The sequence below is a fragment of the Coregonus clupeaformis genome, chromosome 11 (assembly GCF_020615455.1).
Source record: "Coregonus clupeaformis isolate EN_2021a chromosome 11, ASM2061545v1, whole genome shotgun sequence".
Taxonomy (NCBI): domain Eukaryota; kingdom Metazoa; phylum Chordata; class Actinopteri; order Salmoniformes; family Salmonidae; genus Coregonus; species Coregonus clupeaformis.
Window position 1 is genome coordinate 12,436,932 of NC_059202.1, and position 26,256 is coordinate 12,463,187.

The following is a 26,256-nucleotide window of genomic DNA, read 5'->3' on the forward strand; positions in this document are numbered from 1 at the left end:
CGTCCTCTGGTTCATTCAATGGCTGTGTCACATGTGGTTACTGTAATGATCCATCCGTAGCAGTGATGTTATCAGGATTTGTCTCTCAATTGCCCTCTAGAGGTCCAATTAACCCTGAGAGAACACACACACACACAGAGAGAGAGAGAGAGAGAGAGAGAGAGAGAGTGAGAGAGAGAGAGAGAGAGAGAGAGAGAGAGAGAGAGAGAGAGAGAGAGAGAGAGAGAGAGAGAGAGAGGGAGAGAGGGAGAGAGATTGATTGTGGCTGGGGGGGACCGACCGGCTGTGTAATTACATGTTTGGAGAAACTTCTCTCTACTCTCCATCCGCACCCCCCCCCTCCACACACACACAAACACACACACTCTCACACAGAGAACAAAAGCCACACTGAGACAGTGATTTTATCTGAATTATTTATCTGCAATGCTGCTGTCAGTCATCTCTAAAAAGCTGTCTGGAACACAGATGCTTGTTGATACTCTGTGGCCAGAGTGGGGTTAACACAAACACGCGCACCCATGCACTCACACAACCATGAACACACACATACACACCCCATTTGTTAAGCGAGCTGAGGTGTGTTTGCCCAACTCCCATGCTCCTTTGCACCGTCTGACCTACTCTCTGTCGTTGTCGATAGGCGACGTCTCTTTCCTCTCTTTCCCTCTCTCTCTCTCTCTCTCTCTCTCCCTCTCTCTCTTTCTCTCCCACCCTTGTTCCCTTTCTGCTCAGGATGGAAATCTCTTACCAGTGACTCGCTGCCTCCCTCTTCATCTCCTTCTATATGTATCTCTATCTCTCACACGCTCTCTCTCTCCCTCACATTCCCACAGTGCGTGTGTGTGAGCTCCGTCTTTGCTGCAGTATCCTGGGTCTCTGTTTGAAGGAGAGGCTGTGAGCTCCTGCTACTCCCCCAGCAAGGAGCACTTTAGGTGGGGGAACATCACGGCCAGATAGGGGGTCCTCTGGAGCAGAGACAGCAGTCCCAGGACAGAACAGACAGACAGAGACGAGTGTCTGGAGAGAAACAAAAGAAGAGATCAAGAAGAGAGGAGCATATTGCTGCCTGTCAGATTTTGTGTTGTGAGAAACGAAGGGAGAAAAGAGGGGAGGAAAGGAGGGAGGAGGGCGTACTCCTGAGGTAAAAGGATCCCAGGAGGTTTCGGCAGGGGGGCGAGGGGTTTACAGGAGGAGGGTCAAGACTGAAGAGGACGGAGGGTTTTATCTGAGATCAAAGACAAGCAGGACAAAAAGAGAGGGATAAAACGAGTGAAGGAGAGGTAGTGAAGGAGAGGTAGCGGTGTTCTCTCAGTCTGACGACTTGGAGATGGTCTCGAGGGGGTTGTGGTGAGAATGAGGGAGGAGAGGGTCTGCTGAGAAAAAGGAGAGTAGAAACAACAAACAGAGGGTAAGGACAAAGGGGGGTGTATGCTAACCAAGTGAAGACTGGTCTGTGAGGAAGAAGAAGAGGAGGAGAGGAGGTCTCTCTAGTTGAGGCGGTCTGGTCGTTTTACCTGGTTTACTTCAGTCAGTCTACAGGACCCCATCATGGCCGTCCAACTCATGCCCGAATCAGCCGTCTGTCTGCTTATGGTGAGTGGGAGAGGTCCAGGTTCTTCATACACACACACACACACACACATACACAGGCACAACCACACATATATACACACACAGCCACTGAAGCATGTGGTAAGCTGTCACGCCATGAGGGGATGTGTTGCATGAGCTCCAACACACTACTATACACCCCTCCACAAATCTTCCATCTCTATCATATAGAAATCAGTAGTTATGTAATACAATATTATCATGAAACATTTATGTGCTTCAGCCTGAGATGTGTACTACAGTATGTTTCCTTGCTTTGTCTAAATGTTCCACGTGTTCACAGGGATCTCTCTGCAGTAGGCTGGTTATGAGACATAGTAGAGTAGAAACCACTGTTACCAGAGGGGAGGGGTGCTGAATGTGCTGCCAGCGTGTGTGTGTGTGTGTGTGTGTGTGCGTGCGTGTGCGTGTGTGCGTTTGTGTGTGTGTGCGTGCGCATGTGTGTGTGTGTGCGTGTGTGTGTGTGCGTGCGTGTCTGTGTGTGTGTGTGTGTGTGCGTGTGTGTGTGCGTGTGTGTGGGTGGGTGTGTGTGCGTGCATGTATCATTAAGATGAGAAGTAGAGAAAAGAGGCATAGTTAGGAGGGGAGAGGAATGGAAAGATGAGAAAAGCCAGGAGAGGACACATTTTCTCATTCATTACTGGCTAGATCTTGTTTTTGGCAATTGTCTTCTCTTTCTCCAGATTCAGATAAAATACACCTTTTCTAGTGAGAGGGGAAACATACACACACAACCCACATCTTTGTCCAATAGCTGCTGGATATCCAGAGAAACTGACAGCACTATGAAAGGAGCTGGTTTAGCCTATTCAATAAGGCCATTTTTAACACTTTAAAATACAGTGACATCTCAAGGTGCCTTCCAGGCAGGAAATATAAATACATTCAATAGAGACAAGCACTAGTCCCAGAATAGTCTATTCTAGTCATTGTAATTCTATGTGTTTCCTCCATCCCAGAGGGGTATCACGCATCACTGAACTACCTGTTATCTCCTCCTGTCATGGCTGGCTGTAGCCATGGCAATAGGTCATATTACACGCCCAGGGATTGGACAGAAGGAGGGGGAGGTGGGAGGGATGAGGAGAGAGGGATGGGGGATGAAGAGTGGGAGGAGATGAAAAAGGGAAGAAAGTTGGAGCATAAGTCAATATTTACCAGCATAACTTTGCCTCTGTGGAAATCACTTACTTTCAATACAGTGTTAGCATCCCATGTGGCTCAGCATGGCGCTTGCAACGTCAGGGTTGTGGGTTTGATTCCCACGGTGGACCAGTATGAAAATGTATGCACTCACTACTGTAAGTCAGTCGCCCTGGATAAAAGCATCACCTAAAACGTAAAAATCTATCATGGTCCAAAAAAGCTAACACTTAAAGTATTGTCAATATCTGCAGGAATGGGGGAACCACAAAGATGACTTCAGTCACTGGACTCTGTAGAGAAACACATAACTTGAAGATGTTACTGTAATTTTCATCTTATTTATAAAGAGCTGATAACTGATCAAACTCAGTCATATATGTGTTCATTAAATCCAACCATGCATTTGTATTCACGCTGTCATGTTCAGTGCTCAATCCCATCTGAAATATTAATGTAGATTTATGCAGCTTAGAGGTGTGTGTGTGTGTGCATGCTAGGTGTGTGTCTTTATAAATATGAATAACGTTTCCGCTGTATGTATTAATATTTCAGGTGAGGCAGTGATTATCTCCTAGTGTAATTACAGGAAGTGATTTTGATAACACAGACAGCACTGTAAACACCCCACATCACCTACAGCAAATACTGACAGACACAAATAATACAGAGCAACCACACACAACCCGCAGATAGATCTCCCTCTCCCCCATTCTACCCCTCTCCATCACGACCCTTTTCTCTCCATTTATCTTTCCCTTTCCTTCTCTCTTTTCCTCTCCCTCTCTCCCAGTGTGTTAAGAAGGGCATCTGCTATTATGTTTGTGCCAAGTTCACTGAGGGAAACCTTCTCATTAGGGGGTGCAGAGGCTGCTTACACAACGAGCAACAGAAGGCTCTCTCTTCCTCCCTCTCTCTCTCTCTCTCTCTCTCTCTCTCTCTCTCTCTCTCTCTCTCTCTCTCTCTCTCTCTCTCTCTCTCTCTCTCTCTCTCTCTCTCTCTCTCTCTCTCTCTCTCTCTCGTTCTCATTCTTACTCTGTCTCCTCTCTGGGGCGTCTCCTCTTGGAAAGGTTTAATGATGTTACAAATGTAATTACGCTTTTTATTTAGCATGTTAACATCATTATAAATGTAAATGAAGGATGGGGCTCGGGGAGAAGCTTGTGAGAACATGGAACTGTTATCAACCTTCAGCTGTGATTAACACACCTATCAGTTTAGTGTCTGTCTGAAAACATGCACAGTTTTATAAAGAACATTTTAAGTTTCACATTATACATGTTCTTAGCCACAGTATAACCCTCTCCCCCATGCACACACACAGACCCCTTATCCTCATCACGTGGTTACAGACCCCAAACCCATTCCAGCACAACTGACTACGCACCCAACAACCTCATTCCATTAGCGGACAGGAAGTGACCTCATTCAATTAGAGGCAGCAGGAAATGGCTGTGTTTTTGTGCTGAGGAGTCTTGTTGTTGTGGCTGATAGAAATAAAGACATACAGTAAATTGTGTTTTAGTTCTCCTCTGGGCTCCATTTGTCTTGAGCTAATGTGATTGGAGCTGAGTTACAGTACAGTAGTTATAACTCTGAGTGGTCTCAGGCGAGTCATAGAGAACAGGCCTAGGGGACGGCAAATATGATTGAAACTCAGAACAAATATTTTGTTATTTAAATGACGTTTAGCTTATAAAAGCTTCATAAAGTCTTAATAAGCACTACATAAATGTGTTACAAAGCATATATAACTGTATGTCATGCTTTATAAAGGGTTCATGAATGTGGCATAACTGTGTGACATAATCACCAATGTCAAATATGACATAACCCACTATCCCGAATATGATATAAACATGTGCTTTATAAAGGGTGACATGTTGTGCTGAAGGATGGCATACGCTCTGAAGTGAAGTCATTTTAGTCACATTACACCTAATCTTATTCCCAGACACTTACGCCCAAATGCGCGGAAGGTCTGGTGGACCAACGCATAAAACTTGGCCGTCATTAGTTAGGGTTAGGTTTAAAATAACATTTTAAGAAGATAAATTGTGGAAATGGGCAGGGTTTAGAAATAATTATGACTTTTTGACTTTGTTAACTAGTAACGATGACAAATACTTTACTCAGGTCACTCCTATAGAATTATATTGTCACTCCCACTAAGGCCAACTTTGAATGGTTGATATCCCAGGCTTATATGCACTCTGTGCACAATAGCCTGGGGACGACATTACACCAAGAAACACTTACCTTGATGAAAGCCCCCAACCTAAAGAAATTGAAAGTGGCTTTCTTCTGGAACCAAGGTACATGTTCCTCAGTACACAACCACGCACACAACAAAAACAAGCCATACCATGCGATGCTGGGCCCAGTCAGGTCTTTGACACATTCACCCACTCCCCCACTGAAAGATCAGCCACAAAATATTGGCACCATTATTAACAGGCTCTGAGGGGTGGCCAGTCCTCTTCTGGCTGTGCCGGGTGGAGATTATAAGAGTACATGGCCATTAAGGCCAGATTGTTCTTAAAGATGTTCAACCGTTCATAGATGATCAGCTGGGTTGTAGAGGGTGCAACAGGTCAGTACCTCAGGAGTAAATGTCAGTTGGCTTTTCATAGCCGAGCACTCAGAGGTCGAGACAGCAGGTGCGGTAGAGAGGGAGCGAGAGAGACGAAAAACAGCAGGTCCGGGACAAGGTAGCACGTCCGGTGAACAGGTCAGGGTTCCATAGCCGCAGCAGAACAGTTGAAACTGGAGCAGCAGCAAGACCAGTTGGACTGGGGACAGCCAGGAGTCATCAGGCCAGGTAATCCTGAGGCATGGTCCTATGGCTCATGTCCTCTGGGAGGGAAGGGAGAGAGGGAGAGATAGAAAATTAGAGGGAGCATACTTAAATTCACACAGGACACCAGATAAGACAGGAGAATTACACCATTATAACAGACTGACCCTGGCCCCCCGGCACATAGACTATTGCAGCATAGATACTGGAGGCTGAGACGGGGGGGTTGGGGGACACTGTGGCCCCGTCCGACGATACCCCCGGACAGGGCCAACCAGGCAGGATTTAACCCCACCCACTTTGCCAAAGCTCAGCCCCCACACCACTAGAGGGATATCAACAGACCACCAACTTACTACCCTAAGACAAGGCTGAGTATAGCCCACAAAGATCTCCTCCACGCACATGCCCGAGGGGGCACAAAACCAGACAGGAAGATCACGTCTATGACTCAACCCACTCAAGTGACACACCCCTCCTAGTAAGACAGTGACTTAGTAAAGACTTAAAGGTCGAGACCGAGTCTGCGTCTCTCACATGGATAGGCAGACCATTCCATAAAAATTGAGCTCAATAGGAGAAATCCCTGCCTCCAGCTGTTTGCTTAGAAATTCTATGGACAATAAGGAGGCCTGCGTTTTGTGACCATAGCATACGTGTAGGCATGTACGGCAGGACCAAATTGGAGAGATAGGTAGGAGCAAGCCCATGTAATGCTTTGTAGGTTAGCAGGAAAACCTTGGAATCAGCCCTAGCCTTAATAGGAAGCCAGTGTAGAGAGGATAGCACTGGAGTAATATGATCAATTTTTGGGGTTTTAGTCAAGATTCTAGCAGCCGTGTTTAGCATTAACTGAAGTGTATTTAGTGCTTTATCAGGGTAGCTGGAGAGTAGAGCATTGCAGTAGTCTAATCTAGAAGTGCCAAAAGCATGGATTAGCTTTTCTGCATAATTTCTGGACAAAAAGTTTCTGATCTTTGCAATGATATGAAGATGGAAAAAAGCTGTCCTTGAAATATTCTTGATATGTTCGTCAAACGAGAGATCAGGGTCCAGAGTAACGCCGAGGTCTTTCACAGTTTTATTTGAGATGATTGTACAACCATCAAGATTAATTGTCAGATCCAACAGCAGATCTCTTTGTTTCTTGGGACTTAGAACTAGCATCTCTGTTTTGTCCAAATGTAAAAGTAAAACATTGCCGCCATCCACTTCCTTATGTCTGAAACGCAGGCTTCCATGTTTAATCGAAATGTACAGCTGTGTGTAGTCCACATAGCAGTGAAAGTTGACATTGTGTTTCCGAATGACATCACCAAGAGGCAGAATATATAGTGAAAACAATAGTTGTATTAAAACGGAATCTTGAGGAATGCCGAAACGTACAATCGATTTGTCAGAGGACAAACCATCCACAGAGACTAATTGATATCTTTCTGACAGATAAGATCTAAACCAGGTAAGAACTTGTCCGTGTAGACCAATTAGGGTTTCCAATCTCTCCAAAAGAATGTGGTGTTTGATGGTGTCAAAAGCAGTACTAAGGTCTAGGAGCAAATGCAGAGCCTTTGTCTGACGCCATTAAAAGGTAATTTACCACCTTCACGAGTGCAGTCTCAGTGCTATGATGGGGTCTAAAACTAGACTGAAGCGTTTTGTATACATTATTTTTCTCCAGGAAGGCAGTGAGTTGCTGCGCAACAGCTTTTTCTAAAATGTTTGAGAGGAATGGGAGATTCGATATAGGCCGATAGTTTTTTTTACATTTTCCGGGCCAAGATTTGGCTGTTTCAAGTGAGGCTTTATTACTGCCACTTTTAGTGAGTTTGGTACACATCCGGTGGATAGGGAGCCATTTATTATGTTCAACATAGGAGGGCCAAGCACAGGAAGTAGCTCTTTGTTATGATGAGTTTCTCGGGTATCAAGTAATTAAGAATGTAAGAATATACTTAGACACTTAGCTGGGAAGTTCATTTAATATTTAATAGGTATTATGGTTCGTTATAACAGAAGGACAGAGCTTTGCCTCTGCCATCTCCAAACTAACTTGAACAAAGACATCCCTCAGCTTATATACACTCTGTTACACGTTTCTTCACGAACATCTGGTGCCCATCAGTGGGCACTACCTTCTCTAATGTTATTACCAGACTCTGTGGCACCAAGTCACTTATCTACTAACTCTCACCTGGTTTCCCACAACACTATAAAATGACATCATTACAATCCTTTTTTTTTGTGGTAAGTAACATTACTTAACCCCCAACACTTCATATAAAACTTCATATAAAATACAATATTCTCCAATCAGTAGTATATATCTGACTAGAGTCTAAACTATGCTAGATATCTGACCCATCATCTTAGACATGCTACCAAGAAAAACATACATATAAATAAATTGTGAACATCATGACATCATCCCCACAAATACAAAGATACAGTGCCCTCCACAATTATTGGCACCCCTGTTTAAGATGTGGTCGAGGACTTCCAAAAATTCTCCTTTTTTTTTAAACAACATAGAACCCAAATGCAAAAAAAGAGAAAAATCCAACCTTTTATTTAAGTACATTACTTTGGTGTAAAAAAAAAAAATCACACATTTAGAAAAAAAAATTTGAAATCATGTGTCCCACAATTATTGGCACCCCTGATGTTAATAATTTGTACAACCCCCTTTTGCCAACAAGACAGCACTTAATCTCCTCCTATAACATTTCACAAGATTGGAGAACACAGAGAGAGGGATCTTTGACCATTCTTCTTTGCACAATCTTTCTAGATCATCCAGTGTCCTGGGTCCTCTCTTATGCACTCTCCTCTTTAGCTCGCCCCACAGGTTTTCGATTGGGTTGAGGTCTGGGGACTGAGATGGCCATGGGAGGACCTTGAGTTTGTGACTGCTGAACCATTTTTGTGTAGATTTTGCCACATGTTTTGGATCATTATCCTGCTGAAAGACCCAATGACGACCCATCTTCAGCTTTCTGGCAGAGGCCATCAGGGTTTTTATTTAAAATGTCCTGGTAGTTCAAAGCGTTCATAATGCCATGCACCCTAACAAGGTTCCCAGGGCCTTTGGAAGAGAAACAGGCCCACAGCATCACAGATCCTCCACCATACTTCACGGTGGGCATGAGGTGCTTTTCGGCATACTCATCTTTTGTTTTACGCCAGACCCACTTAGAGTGTTTGTTGCCAAAAAGCTCAATCTTAGTCTCATCTGACCAAAGCACACGATCCCAGTTGAAGTCCCAGTGCCGCTTAGCAAACTCCAGACGTTTACGTTTGTGAGTGTTAGTGAGAAAAGGCTTTTTCCTTGCATGCCTCCCAAACAGCTTGTTGGCATGTAGAGAGTGTCTGATGGTTGTTTTGGAGACTTTGTGACCCCAAGATGCCACTCTTTGATGCAATTCTGTGACAGTGAGCTTAGGACTTTTTTTTACTTCTCTTACCATCCTCCTCACTGTGCGTTGTGGCAAGATAAACTTGGGACCTATTCCAGCCTTGTTTGTCACTGTTCCAGTTGTTTTAAACTTCTTAATGATTCCTCTGACTGTAGATACGGGCAAGTTAAGGCGAGTGGCTATTTTCTTGTAGCCATTGCCTGACTTATGAAGGTTCGACACAAATCTGCCTTACTTGAATGGTGTGTTCTCTTGTCTTTGCCATGTTGACAAATGGGTAAGATAATTAGGCCTCTGTGTCACGTCATATTTATACCCCAGGGAAACAGGAAGTCATGAATTACTAATTAAAAGTTCCTAGATACCCTGACCAACTTTAGCAACTACAGAAAAATATATTTTTTAAAACATCAATTAAAATTTTCAGCGGAATTGTTAGGGGTGCCAATAATTGTGGGACACATGATTTCAAGTTTTTTTTTTCTAAATGTGTGAATTTTTTTTTTACCACCAAAGTTATGTACTTAAATAAAAGGTTGGATTTTTCTCTTTTTTTGCATTTGGGTTCTATGTTGTTTTAAAAAAATGAGAATTTTTGGAAGTCTTCGACCACATCTTAAACAGGGGTGCCAATAATAGTGGAGGGCACTGTACATGACACTTCCTAAGTTAGATGGATATTATAATATATTCAAATGAACATATAAAAATAAAAATAACATCAGTCTTCTTCATCCATCTTCATTCAGAGGAACCCCAAGCTTTTCCCTGGTCACTCGGGGCGCTATCTGATCGACTGAGATAGTCTTGTTTCCACATCTTCAATCCTGTAAACCATAAAATCCACATGATACATTTCCAACTTAACCTTCCACATTCCTCAATCAATATTATCAATGGACTCTAAACTGGAATAACATATATATGAATAATTTGTCCTTTCTCTCCTTGCATTAATATTGACTGATACATCTCTATTCATACTCCTAATACCTTCCTGTTTGTCTCTAATATTTCCCATATCTTTAGTTAAATTCCCAAAACCTTCCTAATCTTGATGTCCAACATGTATCCCCTATTTAATCACATACATTCCCCCTCTATCTACTATAATAGTATCCAATGCTATGTGATTATCACTTACATAGTCTAATGAGTGACATCTCAGACCCAATTACTTGAAAACCCATGATTGTTAAAAGATACAATGTTCAACTCTGACTTTGTTCTCCTATTATTCCTGACATAGATACACAGTATAACACTCTGTTTTCACTCCCTGTTAAATCAGTACATCCCTAAACTATTCATGCTTTAAGAATTCAACCAAAATCAGATCATATGAAAATAACATAACATTCCTATTTCTGAAATACCAAAAATCCCATGATAGTAACCAATTAAGTACTTGCCTAGCAACATAGATATGTACCACTCTAAACATCCATATCAATACCACCCAATACTTTAAATGTATATAATGACTAATATGTTAATACATTAACCCAATTAATCAACATATTCATGATTTCAGTCACAATCCTCACATTAACTTCCATGTTTCAAACATTATGATTCAACAATGTCTACTCAAAATAAATCATAGAAGTTTATCCGAAGACATTACCATAATGCATCACTGTTTTAACCTAATACCTATATAAGACAGTTCTCAATTGTACAATCAATCTCCTTCATTTTGAAAATACTTATACTAATACATTCTAATGATGCACTTAAATCACTCGGTCATCTTATAAATTATAACCCAAAACCCAAATTACTTAACTTAACCAAATTTAAAATGACAATCCTTATTGATTCACTTGGTCCTTATCAATCAAAATTAAAACCCTCAACTTTATCACCCATTACAACTGTCAGAATGTACACTTATATTAACATACAGTATAAACATCCATAATTCTATTATGACCTTCCTCATCCTGATAATACATACAGATCATTATCTCAATGCATTCTTAAAACTATTAATTTAGCAGTGTATATACCTACTACCCAAATTAGCTAATTTAGATAAATCCAATTTTATTATCAACACAGCTAAGCAACCCCTTTATTACTCCCGGCACTAAAATATTCTGGCATTATGTTCTTCATACATCTTCACATTTCAAAATGACTTGCCCATGACAATGTCACAACTTCAATGTCTCATCCGAGTCACCACCAACTCTACAACCTCATTGTAGAGTTGGTGGGGCGGCAGGTAGCTTAGTGGTTCAGAACGTTGTGCCAGTAACCGAAAGGTCGCTGGTTCTAATCCCAGAGCCCACTAGGTGAACAATCTGCCGATGTGCCCTTGAGCAAGGCACTTAACCCTAATTGCTCCTGTAAGTCGCTCTGGATAAGAGCGTCTGCTAAATGATTAAAACATATTCTTGTCCATTTGCCAACCATTATACCCACAACATTAAAAATGTTGTATCTGAACACATATTTCTCCCTTCTCACTCAATGGTGGACTCCTGTCCTCCTTCCTTGATATAAAACATGAGAAAATCCTTCGATTGGCTGTTGCACACCAGTTGCATGTAGAAGTGGTACTTCACAAAAACATCTTCAACGCCTCTGATATTCATCTTCATCCGGTTCATAGGTTGTTACTTTTAAATATAGTTACACACCATTGTAGACCAAATTATCCCTACTATGCAAGCAAGTTAAACAACTACCTCCACGTCGCATAGCAAGTTACGTCACCACTCTAAACGTCACTAGTTCGCACCACTAACTAGCTAGCCCTTTCACACCAAACATTTAACCCTCTATGACTTCCTTCTCCTCAGCAACCATTTATTATTGTACACCAAATGTAACCCATAATGTCCCTTGCAGCTCTCTCACGTTTCAGCGAGCCCCAATGGCTAACACCCGCAGACAAAAAACTAGGAAACTCTTCTATTTTTACTAGTAGACCAAATAACACACTCTCAAACAGCGTTCTGCATTTACCTCTATCGTAGGGTTTAAAAACTAACGTAACAACATTAACCATCCTAAATTGCTGTAGTAACGTCATGTTTGGTTCAGTTTATCTGTTACGATAGTGTGTCCATAATACTTCTGTAGTGACCTCAACCAAAAGTTGCCATAGTCCTCAGTCAATGTTATCTTTCATTACTCTGCTTCCTTCCAACACTGCTTCATTATCCATAGTGTTAGTTTAATAGTCCTATTATTCTCTGAGTTCCCTTGCTTCACTTCCCATGAATATAAGACATTCGCTTCACTATGTGTCATAAACTACATCCCATTTCCCCTGTTATCAACTAAGATCATAGCCACAATCCGCCATTATTAGAATACATCATATCTAGGTAACTGTCCTTTCTAAGTAGGCTACAAGTAACACCAAACACTTGCTGTAGTTTACAACATATATTGAATTTATATCCATAGTAACAATACCCCATTTATTGATAGACATTATGCCACCAGTCTCAATCGCTTAATCTAGCCAACCCTTAGGCAAAAAATAAAATGACTACCACGAAATCGTCTCTCTATTCCTGTTAAATAAATGAGTCTTTCCATTTGAACCACACGCACTTCAAATCTTCCCTTCTACATCACCAAACCAAATACTCTGTAGTAGCTGTTCAATCAACACATACCAGCAGTTGAATTACACTCATAAACCCAGATTTGACTCTATGCCATTGAAATGACAAATAAATCCCACAAATAGCGCAATTACAATGGTTTGTCATCTTAACCTCTGATACAAAATGAAGTACCTTCACTTCACCAACTTAGCTCCACACTGATAATTAGTTTAATGGAAACCCTAAATTGGCTTTGTACTATATTATACATTACTTCTATAACCACATTACTTATGGTCAGTTTATTCCTTAAACCTTATTTTAATTTTTAATTTATTTATTTTTTTCACCTTTATTTAACCAGGTAAGCCAGTTGAGAACAAGTTCTCATTTACAACTGCGACCTGGCCAAGATAAAGCAAAGCAGTGCGATAAAAACAACAACACAGAGTTACATATGGGGTAAAACAAAACAAAGTCAAAAATACAACAGAAATAAATATATATACAGTGTGTGCAAATGTAGCAAGTTATGGAGGTATGGCAATAAATAGGCTATAGTGCAAAATAATTACAATTAGTATTAACACTGGAATGATAGATGTGCAAGAGATGATGTGCAAATAGAGATACTGGGGTACAAATGAGCAAAATAAATAACAATATAGGGATGAGGTAGTTGGGCGGGCTAATTTCAGATGGGCTGTGTACAGGTGCAGTGATCGGTAAGGTGCTCTGACAACTGATGCTTAAAGTTAGTGAGGGAGATAAGTGTCTCCAGCTTCAGATATTTTTGCAATTTGTTCCAGTCATTGGCAGCAGAGAACTGGAAGGAATGGCGGCCAAAGGAGGTGTTGGCTTTGGGGATGACCAGTGAGATATACCTGCTGGAGCGCATACTACGGGTGGGTGTTGCTATGGTGACCAATGAGCTAAGATAAGGTGGGGATTTGCCTAGCAGTGATTTATAGATGGCCTGGAGCCAGTGGGTTTGGCGACGAATATGTAGTGAGGACCAGCCAACAAGAGCGTACAGGTCACAGTGGTGGGTAGTATATGGGGCTTTGGAGACAAAACGGATGGCACTGTGATAGACTACATCCAATTTGCTGAGTAGAGTGTTGGAGGCTATTTTGTAAATGACATCGCCGAAGTCAAGGATCGGTAGGATAGTCAGTTTTACGAGGGCATGTTTGGCAGCATGAGTGAAGGAGGCTTTGTTGCGAAATAGGAAACCGATTCTAGATTTAACTTTGGATTGGAGATTCTTAATGTGAGTCTGGAAGGAGAGTTTACAGTCTAACCAGACACCTAGGTATTTGTAGTTGTCCACATATTCTAGGTCAGACACGTCGAGAGTAGTGATTCTAGTCGGGTGGGCGGGTGCAAGCAGCGTTCGGTTGAAGAGCATGCATTTAGTTTTACTAGTGTTTAAGAGCAGTTGGAGGCTACTGAAGGAGTGTTGTATGGCATTGAAGCTCGTTTGGAGGTTTGTTAACACAGTGTCCAATGAAGGGCCAGATGTATACAAAATGGTGTCGTCTGCGTAGAGGTGGATCTGAGAGTCACCAGCAGCAAGAGCGACGTCATTGATATACACAGAGAAAAGAGTCGGCCCAAGAATTGAACCCTGTGGCACCCCCATAGAGACTGCCATAGGTCCAGACAACAGGCCCTCCGATTTGACACATTGAACTCTATCAGAGAAGTAGTTGGTGAACCAGGCGAGGCAGTCATTTGAGAAACCAAGGCTATTTAGTCTGCCAATAAGAATGCGGTGGTTGACAGAGTCCAAAGCCTTGGCCAGGTCAATGAAAACGGCTGCACAGTACTGTCTATTATCGATCGCGGTTATAATATCGTTTAGGACCTTGAGCGTGGCTGAAGTGCACCCATGACCAGCTCAGAAACCGGATTGCATAGCGGAGAAGGTACGGTGGGATTCGAAATGGTCGGTGATCTGTTTGTTAACTTGGCTTTCAAAAACTTTTGAAAGGCAGGGCAGGATGGATATGGGTCTGTAACAGTTTGGATCTAGAGTGTCACCTCCTTTGAAGAGGGGGGATGACCGCGGCAGCTTTCCAATCTCTGGGGATCTCAGACGTTACGAAAGAGAGGTTGAACAGGCTAGTAATAGGGGTTGCGACAATTTCGGCGGCTAGTTTTAGAAAGGGTCCAGATTGTCTAGCCCAGATGATTTGTAGGGGTCCAGATTTTGCAGCTCTTTCAGAACATCAGCTGTCTGGATTTGTGTGAAGGAGAAGCGGGGGGGGCAAGGGCAAGTTGCAGCGGAGGGTGCAGAGCTGGTGGCCGGGGTAGTGGTAGCCAGGTGGAAAGCATGGCCAGCCGTAGCAAAATGCTTGTTGAAATTCTCGATTTTTGTAGATTTATCGGTGGTGATAGTGTCTCCTAGCCTCAGTGCAGTGGGCAGCTGGGAGGAAGTGCTCTTATTTTCCATGGACTTTACAGTGTCCCAAAACTTTTGGAGTTAGTGCTACAGGATGCAAATTTCTGTTTGAAAAAAGTAGCCTTTGCTTTCCTAACTGCTTGTGTATATTGGTTCCTAACTTCCCTGAAAAGTTGCATATCGCGGGGCTATTTGATGCTAATGCAGTACGCCACAGGATGTTTTTGTGCTGGTCAAGGGCAGTCAAGTCTGAGGAGAACCAGGGGCTATATCTGTTCTTAGTTCTGTATTTTTTGAATGGGGCAAGTTTATTTAAAATTGAGAGGAAATTACTTTTAAAGAACAACCAGGCATCCTCTACTGACGGAATGAGATCTATATCCATCCAGGATACCTGGGCCAGGTCAATTAGGAAGGCCTGCTCGCTGAAGTGTTTTTGGGAGCGTTTGACAGTGATGAGGGTGGTCGTTTGACCGCGGACCCGTTACGGACGCAGGCAATAAGGCAGTGATCGCTGAGATCCTGGTTGAAGACAGCGGAGGTGTATTTAGAGGGTAAGTTAGTCAGAATGATATCTATGAGGGTACCCATGTTTACGGATTTAGGGTTGTACCTGGTAGGTTCGTTGATAATTTGTGTGAGATTGAGGGCATCTAGTTTAGATTGTAGGATGGCCGGGGTGTTAAGCATATCCCAATTTAGGTCACCAAGCAGTACGAACTCTGAGGATAGATGGGGGCAATCAATTCACATATGGTGTCCAGGGCACAGCTGGGGGCTGAGGGGGGTCTGTAGCAAGCGGCAACAGTGAGAGATTTATTTCTGTAAAGGTGGATTTTTAGAAGTAGAAGCTCAAACTGTTTGGGCACAGACCTGGATAGTATGATAGAGCTCTGCAGGCTATCTCTACAGTAGATTGCAACTCCACCCCCTTTGGCAGTTCTATCTAGACGGAAAATGTTATAGTTGGGGATGGAAATTTCAGAATTTTTGGTGGCCTTCCTAAGCCAGGATTCAGTCACTGCTAGAACATCAGGGTTGGCGGAGTGTGCTAACGCAGTGAATAACTCAAACTTAGGAAGGAGGCTTCTGATATTTACGTGCAGAAAACCAAGGCTTTTACGGTTACAGAAGTCAACAAATGATAGCTCCTGGGGAGTAGGAGTGATACTGGGGGCTGCAGGGCCTGGGTTAGCCTCTACATCACCAGAGGAACAGAGGAGGACTAGAATAAGGATACGACTAAAGGCTTTAAGAACTGGTCTTCTAGTGCGTTGGGTACATAGAATAAAGGGGGCAGTTCTCCGGCCGTTGTAGAAAAGATTCAGGGCATTATGTACAGAAAAGGATATGGAAGGTTATGAGTACAGTTGAGGTAAACCTAAGCGTTGGGTAACAATGAAAGAGATAGCATCACTGGAGGCACCGATTGAGCCGGTCTCGGCGTGTATGGGGGGGTGGAACAAAGGAACTATTTGAGGCAGTTTGAGAGGGACTAGGGGTTCTACAGTGAAATTGTATAATAAGAACTAACCCAAACAGCAATAGGCAAGGCATATTGACAAGGGAGAGAGGCATAAAGCAATCACAGGTGTTATTAGAGAGAGCTAAGACAACAACTGGTAATAGCGATAAAGTTTGGGCTGAGGCTAAACAGAATAAACAGGACAGAGTACCGTGTAAAGGAACAGTCCAGCAGGCATCAGCTGTGCAGCTGAGTGATCATAAGGTCCAGTGAACAGCAATATGTGAGTCCGAGAGCAGTTCAAATTGGTGCTTCAGCACAGCTAGCAGGCAGCACAGTTGTAGTTTGCGTGTGCTAGCGGGCCGGGGCTAGCAGATGGATCTTCGTGGTCATCGCAACGGGAAGCCTGTTGAAACCACATCAGACGATTTCATCGGCAAACCAGTCGTGTTGGATCGGCAGCGCTCAGTGTCAACACTAGGAGGTCCCGTCCGGTTGACAGAGAGGTAGATAGCCGGGAGATGGGCCTGAGGCTAGCTCAAGGCTAACTGGTGCTTGCTATAGGGCAATGGTAATTAGCCAACAACAGGTTGCAGCTAGCTAGCTGGTTGCGAAGATCCGGCGCTAGGGTCCAGTGATTCCGGCAGAAAGTCCGATAAGCTCTGGGTCGATAGCACGCTGTGCAGACTGGCCGCCGAATTGTCCAGGCTAGAGCTAGAGCTGGCTGGTGGATAGTGTAGGCCACGGACAATGGTGAAGACGCTAACGGTGACTAATAGCAAGTAGCCATTCAGTTGCAGCTACACTAGTTTCAGCTTAAGGTTCTTGATGAAAGTTATAAAGAAATAATAGAATCCTTTCCACGTTGGGTGAGGCAGGTTGCAGGAAAGTATATTTAGTTAAAGAATGAAAAGTAAAAATTGAGAAATATATACAAAATAGACAAAAAAAACAAGAAACGGGATATTTACACTAGGACAATGAATAAAACCGCGACTGCACTGCTACGCCATCTTGGATCATTAGGACTTGAACCTTATCTCTATCACATGATCCCACAACGGTACAACTTATAAAACACTTATTCATTATTTCCCGACCCATAACGTATGTCTACGTTTGGGTGAACAAGTTAATACATATATAACGTTAGAAACTTCTAGGTACTCACATCAAATAATCCCTTCGTGCTTTTTTTTAACCAATACACAATCGACGCACAAACCTCTTCAAACATTCTCCCAGCGTACCAAAAAATAGACTGTAATGTCAGGACACTACCCTGCCTGTCCAGAAAATACTTTTCCACTACTCTAAAATAACCTCACAATCTCCATACCACTCCTTGATATTCTATGACTTAATTATGTTATATATTGTAACACATAGAAAATCCTAATTTAATTAATTTACATTACTTTTACAAAAGACGTATTCTAAATGCGGATTTGCCTCTATTAATTTCGTCATTTCCTGTCTCTCTCTTCGAGTTAAATGAAGCTCTGCTTTACTTTTAATGGTGACAATTTTTTTTCGATAACGGTTTACTAAGCTGGACATTCATTACTGCTATTAGTTCATGCAATATTAGCAATTAAATACTTAAATAAAATCCCCATCCTGATCTGTGTTAAAATTTAGTTTGCTTGTCGTTTTGTTGCTATGATTCAATATGTTATTATTTATTATTATGTTACATTGCATTGGCTCCCTCTCCTGGCCATTTTGAGTGATTCACTAAATACAAATTCTCTCTTCACCACATTACTCTACCTCTTAATTTGTACACATCAATAGGGCCTCAAACCCACTAATTTATAATGCTTTTAACCATTATGACTTGAACATAATGATAAAGGGCTCTAACATTTATCCCTAATTCTGCTGAGGACTTGAACCTCACAACTTTTCACATTTTTAGTATCGTCTTTCTACTAAGGACCGTAATCTTCAACCGAAGAATTTTAACCTTCAACCGTAGGCCGCGAACCTACACCAAAATACCTTATAGGGCCTTTATAACCTTCTACCAAGGACTTGAACCTCTTCATATCTATATTCTGTCGACACAGGACTCGAACCTACGTACTAAAATACCTTATTCTATTTTATAATGTTGTACACTGTATAATCTCGTCATGTTGAGGACTCAAACCTCTGACCCATTCTACAATGTCATACACCTTATGATCTCGTCACGTTGAGGACTCGAACCTCTGACCCATTCCATAATGTCACACACATTAAAAGACCCTACGCCCACTATTGTTACACCCATTCTCCTTCTTCACTGTTGTTTTTAGTCATTACTCTGACCAAACCCTTCTAAGAATCACAATTTTATTGTCTAATTTGATCATTCTCCTTACATCCCTTACATAACTCAATACCACTCATCGTCCCCCTTTCAAAATATTGAATTTTAAATGTCCGTTACAGCTAAGCCTTACCACAGATAAGCAGAATTTGACATAATCAAAAAATGAAAGTCTGCTTACCTGTTAGTTCGGCTGTGAACTGCATCCTTTTCGTCTAGATGCCAATCTGTTATGATGAGTTTCTTGGGTATCAAGTAATTAAGAATGTAAGAATATACTTAGACACTTAGCTGGGAAGTTTATTTAATATTTAATAGGTATTATGGTTCGTTATAACAGAAGGACAGAGCTTTGCCTCTGCCATCTCTGAACTAACTTGAACAAAGACATCCCTCAGCTTATATACACTCTGTTAGACGTTTCTTCACGAACATCTGGTACCCATGTTATTACCCTTTACCCCAAGTCATATATCCTGTCCATCAATCATTCTAAAATCAACATCAGTAATCTCCTTTGACATAAAGAATGCAGACTCTGTGGCACCAAGTTACTTATCTACTAACTCTCACCTGGTTTCTCACAACACTATAAAATGACATCATTGCACTCTTTCAGTAGTTTAGTTTGAATAGGGTTCAGTATGCAGCTTGAAGGTTTAGAGGCCATGACTATTTTCATGAATGTGTCAAGAGATACAGGATTAAAAAACTTGAGTGTCTCCATTGATCCTAGGTCCTGGCAGTCCTGTGCACTCAGGACAACTGAGCTTTGAAGAAATATGCAGATTCAAAGAGGAGTTCGTAATTTGCTTTCTAATGATCATGATCTTTTCATCATGGCTGAAGTGAAAGCCATCCTCTCTTGGGGAATGTTGCTTTTTTAGTTAGCTTTGCGACAGTATCAAAAAAGAAATGTTGGATTGTTCTTATTCTCAAAACTAGATTCAGGGTATGACTGTGGCAATGAGTAGGTCCATTCGATTCATATTATTATATTCCTCTTTCATTTACAAATCTCATGACGTGACTATGAGACATGGCTGTATCTAGCTAGCTAAATTTCGGCTAGCTAGCAATTGCTGTGAAGTCACCAAAATTATTTGAAATAACGATTGAGGTAGCTACCGTATGTAATCTAACTCAATAGTCAACTACTACAAACTAATCTAAATTACAATACATAAAGGGTAAGTGACTTGTTTTTCGCTACCCAGTGGCACCACAAGTGGTAATTTGATTTGCGAACTCATCACATGATCAGCGTCTCATCAGCAACATAAAAAAAGTACGTCCGAGTCACGTAATAGTAGAAAAGTATCAAAAGTAACCTGTGTTTTCATGAGATATGAAAAACGACTGTCTAAACATTAACAATGTTTCATATTTGTTCGTATTTAAGTGACATTTACATTAAATGTGGGTTTTAAAACATGTACCAAGGTCAAATAAATGCCCCCAATGTGAATCACTGTATATGGAATACATATTGGCTTAGAGCAAGAACTATTCTGGTTGCCGTAGTAAAAGTATTGTAGGGAATACTCAGTAGGGTCCGTAGAATGTATATATGGTGTCATTTCATGGGGCTTTGAATAATACGGAGTGTTGCTGGTCTTTTACGCCACCCATTCCATTGGCGACCACAATGCGAATCAATGTGTGTGGAATACATAATCATCTGCGCTACAGAAAACCTGCTAACCAAACAACATTGCAGGACATGCTCACTGAATTAAATGGCAACTACACTCAAGTTTCTTATATTTTTCCCAGACCTCAAAGTTCATCCCTTGATGTGGTTTAAGCATTGTTGTGAACACAGACAAACAAATTTGGTTGTTTTTCTATTAAAAAACAGGGAAGAAATGTGGAAAACCAGAAGAAATGGGGGAAATACGAAACCTGGAAAAACAAAACCGAGAAAATGGAATTTGGGAAAAAAACAGTTGTGTGTGTGTGCGTGTGTGTTGTACTGTGCTGTCAGTGGGTCTGTGGTCTTGATTAGGGGGCTTGAACTCCCCTCACAACTAGCTCTCACAGTCTCACTTCAGAATTATTCTCAAATTCCCAAATTTCAAATTTCAAAGTTGTTCCAAATGTCAAATTTCGAAGTGTTTAAGGTTAGGTTTAGGCATAAACTCAGAATGGTTAAGGTAAGAGTTGAGGTTTGGAATAGGCTTAATCTAAAAAGAAACTTTCTATTGCTGGATTCGAACATGCACCAGAGGCAGATACTTATGCCCATCCGCCATCCTAGTCCACAAAGCCCTAGCAAAACCGAAACCTACTTGAATGTAACAGCGCTCACTGTTGCCCTTAGTGGCCGGTTTCCATGTCATCTCCCGACATCCTCAGACATGGATGGACGTCAAATATTGACTTGTATCATGGGTGACCTGGATACCCCTCATCTGATCTTCTCAGGATACATGATGTCACTCAAGTCTCCATAAAAGTATGTCTATTTATATCACACACCACACAACATCCCCATATGTGCATGTGCGTGTGCGTGTGTGTGTGTGTGTGTGTGTGTGCACGTGTGTGTTCGTGCACGTGTGTTTGTAGTATATTAGGTTAGGGCTAATTGCAGAAGATAAAGAGCAGATGACTCAGTCTGATGGAGCCAAGCTCTTTATTCACTGCTAATCAATTTACCCTCTATGATGTGTGTGTATGTGTGTGTGTGTGTGTGTGTGTGTGTGTGTGTGTGTGTGTGTGTGTGTGTGTGTGTGTGTGTGCGTGCTTGTGTGCACATTTGTGTGAGTGTGTGCATGCTTGAGAAAGAGAATGACATCTTCTATCTTTAACAGCGCTCACAATATGGCAACAGTCTCTATTCACAATCATTTCATCAGCATTTGTCTTGTAACGTCTCTTTTTACGATGTCTATTAGAAGTTGTAGCGATAATTCATGATCAATGCAGCAAGAAAAGGACATGCAAGTAATGCAATATTTTGGGCAATTTTGGCGCATTGAGGGCTGTTTTGGGGGATGTTGATGAAGAGACAAAGAGAGCATTATTTCTGTGTTCAGAGATTGCACAGTAGTTTTATCAATTTGATCACAGATCAATTGTAAACTGGATTCTCTCTCTCTCTCTCTCCCTCCTCTGTAGTCCTGAAGGAGGAGGGTTAATGTAATATCTGGCAGTATGACATCATGCAGTAGTCTAATTGATTACTCTGCTGTACAGAGGCTGGTCTGTGTGTGTTACCCTGTGTCCTCTGCCCCATCCTTAAATTGCAACCCAAAAAAAATCCTTCAAATCACATCAAATAATCAGCACTACAGACAAAATGCACCTGCATAGACTGTGACAGAGAGAATTCTCACCTCAGTCGATCGCCTCACTTCAATGTCAGGCTGGTCAAATGCCATCAGTTAACATGTCAATAGTAAAACACAAACGCACAAACACACACACACAACATGGATGTGCATTTACCCCCCAACACTTTCTCTCTCTGTTCCCTACTGTCATTGTCTATCTCTTTTCCCTCTCCACCTCTTTCTAATTGTTTTGTTCTCTCTCTTTGCATGCTATCTGTCTCTTTTCTGCACCGCTCTAACTCTCTCTCTATCTCTATCTCTGTATCAGTGTGTGTGTGTGTGTGTGTGTGTGTGTGTGTGTGTGTGTGTGTGTGTGTGTGTGTGTGTGCGTGTGTGCGTGTGTGTGTGTGTGTGTTTTGATATCTGTGTTAAGGCTAATTGTAGATTTCACACACTCTGTTGTGTGTGATTACAGAGAAACAATTCATCCAAATTGAGTGAGGAGGGTAATTCACTGGATGCAACTGCATGGAGAAATGCATGCATTTGCATTTTGTCTGAAGTGTTCAATAGGAAGTTTGTAATTTGAATTTCAGGAGATGCATTGTCTGTGTTGTCTGTATTTTGGTGATGATGTATGAAACATGAAGTTATAATACAGTACAGTCCTGTATGAGTGGTGCTGTGGTTAGGCCTTGGGTATATTACTGCTGATGTCAGCGTCACAGAGCTTTTCACTTCAGGCGAGTCCCAATTCCAAGAATCACTCTCTTTTACATTGTCCATTACTGTATTTCTCCTAACAAAACGACATTGGGGATTATTCCACGCTGGACAGGTGTCAACCAAATATGAGAAACAGACAGTCTGCAGAGTCTGTTCTATGCTCTCATACTGCCTGTGTCAGAAGGCCCTTGGCATGGCCTGGCACTCTTTGGCAGGGGGTTTGGGGGTCCTCCCTCAGACTTTTCTGGGGCATCTAGAGCTAATTTCCTACACTTCTACACAATCTTATATGACCCTTTCGGTGTAATTTTGGTGTAACCTTTATTGTAAATAAGTATAGAATATGTTTCTAAACACTCCTACATGAATGTGGATGCTACCAATGTTATGGATAATCCTGAATGAATCGTGAATAATGATGAGTGAGAAAGTACCCCCCCAAAAATGCTAAGCTCCCCTGTTATTGTAATGGTGAGAGGTTAGCATGTTTTGGGGTACGATATTTGTGCGTCTGTACCTTTCTCACTAATCATTATTCACAATTCAGTCAGGATTATCCGTAATCATGGTAGCATCCACATTAATGTAGAAGTGTTGAGAAACATATTCTATTCTTATTTACAATAAAAGTGACTCCAAAATGACACAATACATTATTTACCATTCATTTCTATTGGGCACAAAATAATCTGAAACACAACCAAAACAAACAGCAAATGCATCCAACAAATGTGTAGAGTCATAAGCGTGCTATAAATGTGGGACCAAATGCTAAACTTTTTACTACTGTAATACACATACAAGTGAATTTGTCCCAATACTTTTGCTCCCCTAAAATGGGGGGACCATGTACAAAGAGTGATGTACAGTGGCTTGCGAAAGTATTCAGCCCCCTTGGCATTTTTCCTACAACCTGGAATTAAAATGGATTTTTTGGAGGTTTGTATCATTTGATTTACACAACATGCCTAACACTTTGAAGATGCAAAATATATTTTCTTGCGAAACAAACAAAGAAATAAGACAAAAAAAACGAAAACTTGAGCGTGCATAACTATTCACCCCCCCAAAGTAAATACTTTGTAGAGCCACCTTTTGCAGCAATTACAGCTGCAAGTCTCTTGGGGTATGTCTCTATAAGCTTGGCACATCTAGTCACTGGGATTCTTGCCCATTCTTCAAGGCAAAACTGGTCCAGCTCCTTCAAGTTGGATGGGTTCCGCTGGTGTACAGCAATCTTTAAGTCATACCACAGATTCTCAGTTGGATTGAGGTCTGGGCTTTGACTAGGCCATTCCAAGACATTTAAATGTTTCCCCTTAAACCACTCAAGTGTTGCTTTAGCAGTATGCTTAGGGTCATTGTGCTGCTGGAAGGTGAACCTCCGTCCCAGTCTCAAATCTCTGGAAGACTGAAACAGGTTTCCCTCAAGAATTTCCCTGTATTTAGCGCCATCCATCATTCCTTCAATTCTGACCAGTTTCCCAGTCCCTGGCGATGAAAAACATCCCCACAGCATGATGCTGCCACCACCATGCTTCACTGTGGTGATGGTGTTCTCGGGGTGATGAGAGGTGTTGGGTTTGCGCCAGATATAGCATTTTCCTTGATGGCCAAAAAGCTCAATTTTAGTCTCATCTGACCAGAGTACCTTCTTCCATATGTTTGGGAAGTCTCCCACACGGCTTTTGGCGAACACCAAACGTGTTTGCTTATTTTTTTCTTTACGTAATGGCTTTTTTCTGTCCACTCTTCTGTAAAGCACAGCTCTGTGGAGTGTATGGCTTAAAGTGGTCCTATGGACAGATACTCCAATCTCCGCTGTGGAGCTTTGCAGCTCCTTCAGGGTTATCTTTGGTCTCTTTGTTGCCTCTCTGATTGTCCGTGAGTTTTGGAGGGCGGCCCTCTCTTGGCAGGTTTGTTGTGGTGCCAAATTCTTTCCATTTTTTAATAATGGATTAAATCGTGCTCTGTGGGATGTTCAAAGTTTCTGATATTTTTAAAACCCGAACCCTGATCTGTACTTCTCCACAACTTCGTCCCTGACCTGTTTGGAGAGCTCCTTGGTCTTCATGGTTCCGCTTGCTTGGTGGTGCCCCTTGCTTATTGGTGTTGCAGACTCTGGGGCCTATCAGAACAGGTGTATATATACTGAGATCATTTGACACTTAGATTGCACACACGTGGACTTTATTTAACTAATTATGTGACTTCTGAAGGTAATTGGTTGCACCAGATCTTATTTAGGGACTTCATAGCAAACGGGGTGAATACATATGCACGCACCACTTTTCCGTTATTTATTTTTTAGAATTCTTTGAATCAAGTTATTTTTTTAATTTCACTTCACCAATTTGGACTGTTTTGTGTAAGTCCATTACATGAAATCCAAATACAAAAATTTTGTTCGTTGTCCATAGCTTATGCCTGCCCATACCATAACCCCATCAAAACCATGGAGCACTCTGTACACAACGTTGACATCAGCAAACTGCTTGCCCACATGACGACATACACATGGTCTGCAGTTTTGAGGCCGGTTGGATGTAACTACACATTCTCTAAAATGACGTTGGAGGCGGCTTATGGTAAATAAATGAACATTCAATTCTCTGGCAACAGCTCTGGTGGACTTTCCGGGAGTCAGCATGCCAATCTGTGGCATTGTGTTGATGACAAAACTGCACATTTTAAGAGTGCCTTTTATTGTCCCCAGCACCAGGTGCACCTGTCTAATGATCATGCTGTTTAATCAGCTTCTTCATATGCCACACCTGTCAGGTGGATGGATTATCTTGGCAAAGGAGAAATACTCACTAACAGGGACGTAAAGACATTTGTGCACAACATTTCAGAGAATTAGTCTTGCTAACGTTTGGAATCCATTTGGCTAATTTGATCTTGTTCTTGATACCATGTCTTCTTTTGAGGTGTTTTGACTGATGTCACATCTATGCTAATGTGGCAGAACATTTGCTAGCTAGCTAACCAACAACTCTAACAATGTATTTCAGAGACAAGTGCTCATTGTGTAAATGTATTTGTTTCCAATAAACATTGGAGACGAAATATAGTTAACATGATGTCAACAATCTAAGCCAACCCTCTCTGTTTTGCCCCATAGTTTTGTTGCTAAACAACCAACCTGTCAATAAGGCACCACCATTATTTGAGAGTTTTAGCAATTTCACAGAAAATAATGGAGAGGCGTGCCTAATTATATGTGATGTGCATTTGCTTATGTCTGATTTGAAACTTGACACACGGTTAGCGCGTTGGGCCAGTAACCGAAATATTGTTGGTTCGAATCCTCAAGCTGACAAGGTTAAAATTCTGTCGATGTGCGCTTGAGCAAGGCACTTATGCCTAATTTCTCCAAGGGTGCTTTTTTGTTGGTAACTAGTTACTTGACAAACGCCTTAGATTTCAGAAAGATAAAAACTATTATTTTAAAAATAGAAATTATGACATTATAGACCCCTTGTGGTCAAAATGTACCTCTTTTGGTGCTTTTAGGGTTAATGTTC

The 26,256-nt window shown here is 41.7% G+C and overlaps 1 protein-coding gene across 1 annotated transcript in view; it reads left to right on the top strand.

Moving 5' to 3' along the window:
- Window positions 1–1,208: 1,208 nt before the first annotated feature.
- Window positions 1,209–26,256, top strand: part of LOC121576587 (FERM domain-containing protein 4A-like) — a 242,235-nt gene continuing 217,187 nt past the window's right edge. The window contains exon 1 of the mRNA XM_045223446.1: window positions 1,209–1,596. Within this exon, the coding sequence (XP_045079381.1) occupies window positions 1,552–1,596 (45 nt within the window). The 5' untranslated portion in view covers window positions 1,209–1,551. The remainder of the gene's footprint in view (window positions 1,597–26,256) is intronic.